This window comes from Pempheris klunzingeri, chromosome 13, assembly GCF_042242105.1.
Source record: "Pempheris klunzingeri isolate RE-2024b chromosome 13, fPemKlu1.hap1, whole genome shotgun sequence".
Classification (NCBI taxonomy): domain Eukaryota; kingdom Metazoa; phylum Chordata; class Actinopteri; order Acropomatiformes; family Pempheridae; genus Pempheris; species Pempheris klunzingeri.
The window spans coordinates 24520775-24531240 of NC_092024.1; the positions used below are offsets into that span (position 1 = coordinate 24520775).

The window sequence follows — 10466 nt, forward strand, 5'->3', positions numbered from 1 at the left end:
AAACTGATGGTGACAGTCGGAGAATCTGGACGAGACACCAACACGTATTAAACCCAGTCAGGAGTTTAAAGGCTGTTTCAGGGCTCAGTAACGTCTCTTTGAAGCGAGCATCAATTATTCATCCACTCACACGGGCGCCCATCAAATCTGCAGCATCAGTGGAATCCGTCTCCTCTTCGTCCTTCTCCGCCGGCGGCCATTTTAAGATTCAGGAACAAAACTCCCGGCGAGGAGAGTGTTTAAATGATCCGATCAGGAAATCAAAACATTTGGTCTGTTTTTTTTTTGTAGGTCTTTTCTTTAAAGGAGAACTTTTTGTTTGACCACATACAAACCGTGTCGCTTTCTGTGAACACACCAGACTCCATTGACAAAAACAGGGATTTTAGCTCACAGCATTAGAGTTACTGGTCTGTCGCTGCTTCGATTGGTTAGTTGGGTGTTTTTAAAGTGTTAAACTTCAGATCCAACACAGTGTTTGTGCAGCACATAATAACAAAAACTAACCAACTGATGGAGGCAGCAGCAGACCAGCAACTCACATGTTCTGCAAGGTAAAATGACTGTTTTTGTGAATGGAGTCTGGTGTGTGTGTTTAACCACAAACACTCTCTGCAAAGAGCATCTTCCAGGTTGATCTCTGTAAAAAAATATGTTCAGAAAAGAAGACGGCAGGTTGATCTGGACAATAATTCAGTGCTTTACTTAATCACGTCATGACGAATACAGCAAGTCGTTGTTATTTTACGCTTTTATGTGTCTGAAATGTCTTCATTGACTCATTTTTAGAAAAAACAAGCTGAAGTCGACGTATCAGCTTTTAGAAATGTTGAAGCTCACAGACGTCCTCAGATGCAAAAATGTGGTTTATATTAATATTTATTGATCTTAATTGGTACTAATAACAGGTAAAACACTGTAGACAGTAGTGTTTAATTAGTACAGTTTCCATCAGCAAACACTGAACATTCAGAAACATTTCCTCTAAAACCTCCCAGAGGTTTCAGGCTCGTATTGTTGTTAGTTAATGAAAAGTTTGGCTTTAACACAGTTTGACTGTGATCACCTGTATTGATCCTCAGCAGGACTCTGAGGTCCGGCCCACAGCGGCTGGAGGATATTTAGATTTGATCTAGTTACAAGTAGACGTGTCTCTAATGTTCCTGAAGGACTAAACACAACATGTGGGAGAACATGTTAACATCACGTCTGTCTGTCTGTCTGTAAACCTCAAAGACTGTCCGCCATCTTCTCCTCCTCTGGTTTGCAGCGAAGCTTTAAAGGTGCCGTCAGCTGTTTTTCCTCTGTCTCAGCAGAGTATTGCACAAACGCCATGGAAAAGCATGAACGCCTCACCGGCCAGGTTGCAGCAGTGTGTGTGTGTGTGTGTGTGTGGGGGGGGGGGTTGTCCTTTTCTTTCCAGCCTGGACGCCGTCACAAAGGAAGAAGAGTTAAACCAGCTCCTCCAGCACAGACTGAACTGTGTTTCCTTTGCTTTCAGCCTCTCCAGAAGCTTAGGGAGGAACCCTCCTCCTCTCCTGCTGATCAGGGTGTCGAACACCAGGTGGAGACGTTTCCTCAGCTGGAGCTGCTGCTGCCCTGCTGCACAGCTGCAGACACACAGGTGAGCTACGTTAGAGCCTCACTTCCTTCTCCTCAAAACATGTCAAGATGGATGCTGAGTGTTTTCTAGTAAAGAGTGTCAGTATGTATGTGCAGGGAGATCTCTTGATATTTTCACATAAACCTGGAAATAATCAGAAAGTTTGAGGATTCAGAAACATTTCTAGAGATCAAACTGAACCAAATTTGTGGCATCGACCACCTGAATAGTTCAGAATCAGTAAGATTTCTTCTTCATTTACTCGTCATGAGGTCTTATGGTCTCAAATTTGTGTTTTTAATCTTTTGTAAAGTGTCTGAGTTTCAAGAAAGGCACTCTGAAATGTATTTATCATCATTATTCATTGTTACTGATTATTTCCAAGTTTATGTGAAAATATCAGATTCTCAATGTGCTCTGAGGTTTGTACTCCAACCAGACTCCATTGACGAAAACAGTGATTTTACGTCACAAAGCCTGGAAGTTACTGGTCTGCTGCTGCCTCACTCACTTAGTTTGTGTCACAGAAATATTGTGTTGGACCTGAACTCGACCTTTAAAACACCAAAGTCACACAACAACACAAACTGACTGAGGCAGCAGCAGACGAGTAACTTCCAGGCTCTGCGACGTAAAATTACTGTTTTCGTCAATGGAGTCTGGTGTGATTTGACAGTTCAGACGTATCTAAGTGTATTTTACTGTCTGTACAAAATCTTACATGTTGATGATGTTTTTTCTTCCTCTCAAACTGTTTTGTGGTTTATTTCTACTCAGCGTTCTGTGACTGTGGCTTTCCAATAATGGAGCTACATAATTATCTATCCACATGCTTTTATTGTCTTAAACATGCAATGTTAATGTTTCTGTGTCTTGTTTTTATTGTGTTATGTTCCTGTAAAGGTGTCCTGCAGAGTGAGTGTTTACCTGTGAGGTCTCTGAAGCGTCTCTTGGCTTCGGCTCTCTCCTCAGAGTCAAAATACCAAACTGTGATGGCGTACCTGAAACACACACAGAGCGGCTCTTACTTCTTTACTGCCCTGAAATCAATACAATAAAGTTTATCTCACTTGCTTTGTCTTTTTTTTTTTTTACTTTTTTATCTCACTTAGTCTTTTTTTAAAAACTTTTTTATCTCACTTTAAGTAATTTTTTTTTGTACTTTTTTATGTCTTTTTTTTAAAAACTTTTTTATCTCACTTACTTTAAGTCATTATTTTTACAATCCTGAAACCCTGAAACAAGATTTATGGAATTTTAAAGATATTAATTCACTCATGTTGTATTTTGAATATGAAAAGTTGTGTTTTTACTTAGAAATGTAAGATGTTTAAGAAAAGTACTTTCGATATACGATAAAATAAGATGACTGAGTTTAGAGCTGAATCTATCTACTGCTGTCAGGATGCCTGATTGGTCGGCTGGTTGCCTGGTTACCTGGTGGCGTAGGAGGGCAGCACCTCGTGCGGGTTCCTGCGGTCGGACCAGAAGAAGAGCAGCCGGTCGAACAGCGGCTTGATGTCGACCGCGTAGGACTTCCCCTCCGGAAAGATCCGTAGGACGCCGCCGTGCTCCTGAACAACGAAACGACAACCACACAGAGGTCAGCTGATCGGAGCGTCACGAACACGAACCAGGAAGAGGAAGACACCAGATCAGTGCTGTGATTTGTTCTGTTAAAATCATTTGAACAGTGTTTTGTGTTTTTTCCTCCTATTTTACTACTTAAAGGAAAAGTCCACTATTCTTAAGTCTTGTTCATATCCTGGTGTCTAAATGACTGGTAGGTAGTAAAAGTGTTAGAACTGACAGGCTCAGAGTGTTATTCTAAGTGTGTGACAGCATCATGGAAAGGATCCCTACAGAGAGAGACCTGGAAGATCCTTTTGGTTTAACCACAAACAGCACACACACCAGACTACATTCACTAAAACAGGGATTTTAGAGAACAGGACACAGGAGCTGCTGGGCTGCTGCTGCCTCCATCAGCTGATTTGTTGGTGTTAATGTGTGTCACAAATATTGTGTTGAATTTGAATGAACCCTTTAAAAACACCAAAGTCACACAATAACACAGACACACTGACTGATGGAGGCAGCAGCAGAGCAGCAGCTCCTGTGTCCTGTTCTCTAAAATCCCTGTTTTAGTGAATGTAGTCTGGTGTGTGTGCTGTTTGTGGTTAAACCAAAAGGATCTTCCAGGTCTCTCTCTGTAGGGATCCTTTCCATGATGCTGTCACACACTCAGAATAACACTCTGAGTCATTGAGTCATTTTTCTGGTCTGCTGCTGCTTCAGTCAGTCAGTTTCTTTGTGTGACTTTGGTGTTTTAAAGGATGAGTTCAGATCCAGCACAAACAAACTAACCCAGGAAGTGATCGACCAGAAACTCTGATCTCTATCAAAAATATCATAAATGGCTCAAAGGTCAGAGGTCAAACAGACAGTGGTCCCTGAACGCACCTTGGCGTTCCAGTCCTTGTTGAGGTAGTAGATGCAGGTGATGCAGCGTCCGTCACAGTTTGGGTTGTCCACGTGTTTGACGTAACCTGCCCCGTTTCCTGGGTAACAAGCCACCATCGCCTGAAAGACACACACACACACACACAACAGATTTGATTAGAGCTCAGTGCAATAATAATAGTTTTTCATACAGAAAACTAGAACTTTCAAAGTATTTCAGTGAGAAATAACTAAAATAATTTGTTCTTAGCTACAGACTTCAGTAAATGTACTTTTACCACTAATTCAGACACAAACACATGGTGTGTGTGTGTGTATATATATTATATAGAGAATTTCAGCCCAAATGTTTCTTCACACTGTGGAAAACTGAAAATAAACACTACAAAAATAGTTTGTACTTGATCCAGCACCTTATTTGGTGCTTAGAAGAAGAAGGAGGAGGAAGAGGAGGAGCAGAGAGCTGTGAAACAGTTTCTGTTGAAACCTGAAATAACCTTCAAAATAAAAGCTGAAGATAAGTTATGTTGACAGACGTGATTACAGGAGCTTCCTGTGTGTGTGTGTGTGTGTGGTTATTTGCCAATATTTCTTGTGAATATCGGGGGTGTGGGTTGTGGCTGTGTGCCTACGGCTTCAGCTGCACGTACACAGATTGCATTCCTGTGTGTGTGAGAGAGAGAGTGTTGTTGTATGTTGACGCCGTGATGATGATGTCAGCAGCATCCGTAACCGAGCAACCGAGCTGTCAGCAACATCCCCTTTCTCTGCACAGGAAAAAGACGTGCGAGGACCCGGGCACCTTTACACACTCCATGAAGTCTCACGCTGTTCGCTTCCTTTACTGTGTCATAAACACACACACAAAGATCACGCTGTAGACTAACCCTCATTAACACACGGGTCCCTGAACACAACATCAACACAACTTCAGTGACCTGACCGACGTCAGCGTTTAACCGTCACCGCTGCCACTTCTGTCGGAAAATTTGCTTCACGTTTGGGGGAAACAACTTCAGGCCTTCCGGCGTGGCTCTGTCGTACCCTCACTGGTCCACGTGCCACAGTTTGAGACTCACTGCACTCAACTTAAACCAAATCTGAACTGTAATGATTTACATTGTGAACACTCGCTCTTGTTTTGGGGACAGAGTGCAACAATTTTATGTCCCCTGAATGTCAGTAACACACACACACACACACACACACACACACACACACACACACACACACACACACACACACACACAGAGGAAGGGGGGGTCTGGCAGAGAGGAAATGAAACACTGGGAAAAAAAAAGATTCAAAACAAAACGCCTCTGAGAGCCGTCCTGAATTCAACTCTATCTTATCTCTCTGGTGGAGGGAGGAGAGGGGGATTGTGGGAGTGCAGGGGGGGAGGTGGTGCAGTGGGGGGGGGTCTGTGCGGTGGCTTGGCAGGTTTCCAGCCCGCTGACGGGTTAATGACAGAGCTACGTGTGGAGCGTGAGGCTGCAGTAACCCCCCCCCCCCCACACACACACCCCCCACACACCCCCCCCCCACACCCCCGACAGTCACTCTGATTTCAGCCTGAAGGACGAAGAACTCCCACCGATGATGATGATGATGATGAACGCCAGAGAAGATAGTTCCTTTATTCTGTAGTATTTATCATTGTTCACAATCAGAAGAATCTGAATCTGAATCCTTTTATTGTCATTATGCACGAAGCACAACGGAATTGAAAATTGTTGTTTGAATTGAAATTGAATTGTTAGTTTCAACAAGCAGCTCCAGGAATTATTTTTATAATCTTACCTTTTTTTTAACATCATTGTTTTTATTGGTGCATTTTGCTTCTTTTCCTTTCCATGATGCTGTCACACACTTAGAATAACACTCTGAGCCTGTCAGTGGATCAAACAAGCTCTTTTAGTGGACCTACTGTGTTATATTGCTCTGTTCAAAAAACACCAGACTCCATTAACAAAAACAGTAATTTTACCTCTCAGAACAAAGGGGTTCCTCGTTTACTGCTGACTTGATCAGTTAGTTTGTTTGTGTTATTGTGTGAGTTTTAAAGGCTTAGTTCAGATCCAACACAATATTTGTGCAATAAATAAGACAAACTAACTGATCAAGGCAGCAGCACAGCAGCAACTCCTGTGTTCTGTGAGCTAAAATCCCTGTTTTAGTGAATGTAGTCTGGTGTGTGTGCAGAGAGCGATATAACGGCTGTTTGTGGTTAAACCAAAAGGATCTTCCAGGTCTGTCTCGTTCTTGGTTCGTCCTCTAAACGTAGTTCTCTAATCACAATCTTATTGTTTACATGAGCAGAGAGATTCTGCACATAAAGGCTGTGAAAGTAACGTGTGTGTGTGTGTGTATTCTGATGCACTGTCTCACACAGACACACTTAAAACTACATGTTTATTCAAAGTTTTTACTTTTCTCCAAACACAAAGAAGACAAAAACTTATCTGATCGTTGCTGTTTATTCTCCGTCAGCGTGTGTGTGTATAAATATATACTTATACACACACACACACACACACACACTTCTATAGTAACTATGTTGACCTGTTTTCTAGAGAAATTCCATCTGATAACACACACACTCACACTCATGCACACACACACACACATACACACACAGCCCTGTCTTCATGTGCAGCAGTGTACAGCGAGCCCTTATCACAAGTGTGTGTGTGAAGAAAGGATAATGTGTGTGTGTGTGTGTGCTGAGGCGGAGTGAGGGAGTGAATAATTGAGTAAGTGGCTGAGTGTGTACGTGAGAATGTCCACTGCTGCGTCTGCAGAGGTGGAGGAAGTCCTCAGATCCTTAAAGGTACTACAAAAACACCCCGACACAAGTAAAAGTACTGCAGTAGAAGTATTAGGAGCTAAAAACACTCACAGTCAACACGCCTGCAGGTGTTCCTGGGTAACGACAGCAGATTTAAAGGAGCATTCCTGCTGAACAGTCAGATCTACCGACACGTCTGCCCGTGTGATTAATCAAAACGCCACAGCAGCAGAGGGCACGAAGGCGACGCGAACTTCCCGTCCTTCCTGGAGCGTGTTCGGGTGTCTGAAGCCTTGGCTCGCGGCCCAGAGCGGGACGCTGGACCACCGCCAGGAGGCCTTCACATCAGAAAACGACAAAACAGGCAGGGACTCCCCCAACAACGCCGCTGCCGCCGTCATTTCGGCATGTTTTCAGCGTGAGACGCACAAGCTCACTGCACAAGGGTTACACAGTCCTCTCATCAACACCGCCCCGTGAAAATGATCATTTGACAAGGTGCTGAGGAGGAAAATAACCTTTAAAGATGAGATAAGCTGTTAGAAGACAAATATGGAGCGTCCTGAAAGGTTAAACTAGAGCTCAGTGTCACTGCACCACCTTCGCACCAAGTTCAAAGCCTGATGGAGCGGTTTGGTGGAAGACAACAGCAAAGACGTCTGCTCACCATCACAGCGAATCAAAGAATGTAAACACTGCACGTCAGCGGTCAGCTGTTCGGCCATGAGACTAGGGGAACCTTTCCACAGAGCACACGACAGCGTGTAAACACAGTTACTGTGAGGAGGACAAACAGGAGGAAGCCACTCAGAGCAAAAGCTGCACTTTTAAGGAGCATTTTTAAACATGTGGCCCGAAGACAACTGCACCTGATCACAGTAGGTCCACTAAAAGAGCTTGTTTGATCCACTGACAGGCTCAGAGTGTTATTCTAAGTGTGTGACAGCATCATGGAAAGGATCCCTACAGAGAGAGACCTGGAAGATCCTTTTGGTTTAACCACAAACAGCACACACACCAGACTACATTCACTAAAACAGGGATTTTAGAGAACAGGACACAGGACTTGCTGCTGTGCTGCTGCCTTGATCAGTTTATTTGTTTGTCTTATTTATTACACAAATATTGTGTTGGATCTGAACTAAGCCTTTAAAACTCACACAATAACATAAACAAACAAACTGATCAAGTCAGCGGTAAACAAGCAACCCTTCTGTTCTGAGAGGTAAAATTACTGTTTTTCTTAATGGAGTCTGGTGGTTTTGAACAGAGCAATTTAACACAGTAGGTCCATTAAAAGAGCTTGTTTGATCCACTGACAGGCTCAGAGTGTTATTCTAAGTATGTGACAGCATCATGGAAAGGATCCCTACAGAGAGAGACCTGGAAGATCATACACCAGACTCCATTAAAAAAAACAGGGATTTTAGCTCACAGAGTATGAGAGTCATTCTTCACTCCTTAAACATCCAGCAACCATAAAAAAAAAAAAAACTGTTTTCTTCATCATAACACTGTGTGGTACTGCCCGTGGCTCTATACTGCAGTAAAGGTACAAACACTCTAAAAATACTCAGATACAGTAGAAGTGAAAATGTTCCCACAGTAAAAGTATGTGAGTACAATCAGGAAAATAAATGTAAAGTATAAAAAGTAGTGAAGAGCATCAAAAAGAAGTGTGTGCCGTCTATAACAAATCAGATTTCAGGAACTCTTTATATGTTGTGTGTGTAAAAATAGCTGTCACATGAATGAAGTTGTCTAAAAGCACAACTTTTCTCTCTGAGATTTGGTGGACAAACAGAAAACAAGTACTTGGTTCCATCTGTTATTATATTATCTATATTAATAACTACATATGTACTGTTGACTTCCATCCTCTTACCTTGGACCTCTCCCGGATCTCCTTGCCCCCCAGCCTGCGGGCGCACACGGAGATCATCTTATCCACCAGGCCGAGCAGGAAGCTCACGGCCTCGCAGCCGCGCTCCGACCCGCTCACCCAGGCGATCTTGTCCCCGCGGATGCTCCTCCGGTGGACGCCCGGGACGGAGCCCGCCAGCCGGCCGTCCTGCAGCGCCCCGGAGCGGTGCATCTCCTTCACCTGCTCCAGCACGGCGTCCCCGGCCAGCTCCCCCAGGAGCCCGTCCACGTAGCAGAAGCCGTGGTCCAGCAGCGCCGGGACGACCCGGTCCAGAGCCAGGCGCTCCAGATCCGGGTCCGGGTCCGACAGGTGCTCCATGAAAGGCATCTTACCGGCGGTCACCGACTCCGGGTGGTCAGGGGGGGTTCGGGTTTGAGAGGACCCGGATGAAGGGCCAGGTGAGTGAGAAGGATGAAGGACCAGGTGAAGGGGATGAAGGACCAGGTGAGGAAGACCAGGTGAGGAGGATGAAGTCCAGGTGACTCCACTGAGAGCCTCCGGTAACTCCTGCGTGTCTCAGCTCATGTTGTCTCCTGCTCCTTAAAAAGGCTGAAACACTGTCAAGTCCCAGGGTTCGCAAACACACCGCTTCCGGCCGTCTATTACAAAATAAAAGCACTGACATCCTCTGCTGGCATGTCTGTTTATATCAGATATTTTTCTTTCACTTTTCCAAAACAATTACTTCCTCATTTATAATTAATAAATTCATAATCAAACTTCTTACTTTAGAGAATCTAACAACTTATTCACTAAATAATGAAGCAGTAATTAAAAGATGGACTTTTTATTATTAGGATCTTATTATTATTATTATAATTACCATTTATTTTAACATGTTATTTGTTATATTTTACTGTTGATCAATCCATACATTTAATTTTTTATTATTATTTTCAAAGCTTCTATTGTCTTATTGTCTTCTATTTTAATTATCTGTTCATTTCACCATCCATCTGTTATTGTTGGCTTTTTAATGTTTTACTTATTTGTCTATTCACGTCTTTATTAATTAGTACATTTATTTATTTATTTATTTACTCATTTATTTATTGTTGTTGTGCTTATAAAGGACTCTGAAAGGCGCCATAAGAACAAAGTTTACCAGCGATGTTGCATTTAGTACTTCTTATAGAGTACATTGCAGTTTGTATTTATTTACCTTTATTTTCCTTATTTATTTACCTTACTAATTCTTATTGTTGATCTGGTACATACAACATTTTCGGTGGTCACTTTAACTTTCTATGCTGCTGCTGTAACACCAGAATTTCCACGGGGATCAATAAAGTATCTATCCATCTATCTATATAGTCGTGCTTTTATTGTGAAGGCGCTCTTGCAGACTTCCGGCCGTGCAGGCTGGGGGAGAGGAGCGACGTGCTGGATGTGGTGTTCACCGTGGGGGGGGCACTGACCTACCTCTGTATAACCCATGTCTTCACATTTATTATGATGTCATTTAACTTTATTTCAGGGGAAACTAGCTTCTAATAAACTGATCACAGTCATTGATCATCAATAAGTTCATCAATACTCTGGAGTCAGTGGAGTCAAATGAGCGGCAGGGGCGTGCACGCGCACTGGGCGTGCCCGCCGCCATTGAGGACACCAGGAGCAGCATGTAGGCCACGCGCTCCCCCCCTCCTGTCCGCGAGGAAGTAAACAGTAAACGTGAAGCTGACCAC

General features: G+C 43.4%; 1 protein-coding gene across 1 annotated transcript; it reads right to left on the minus strand.

Moving 5' to 3' along the window:
* Nucleotides 1–871: 871 nt before the first annotated feature.
* On the minus strand, nucleotides 872–9170 carry egln3 (egl-9 family hypoxia-inducible factor 3). The gene is made up of 5 exons (XM_070842969.1): nucleotides 8740–9170; nucleotides 4067–4186; nucleotides 3041–3177; nucleotides 2531–2604; nucleotides 872–1610 (listed from the first exon to the last, which is right to left on the minus strand). Exons 1-5 carry the CDS (start codon nucleotides 9103–9105, stop codon nucleotides 1579–1581), a joined length of 729 nt encoding a protein of 242 aa, XP_070699070.1. The 5' UTR covers nucleotides 9106–9170; the 3' UTR covers nucleotides 872–1578.
* Nucleotides 9171–10466: the final 1296 nt, after the last annotated feature.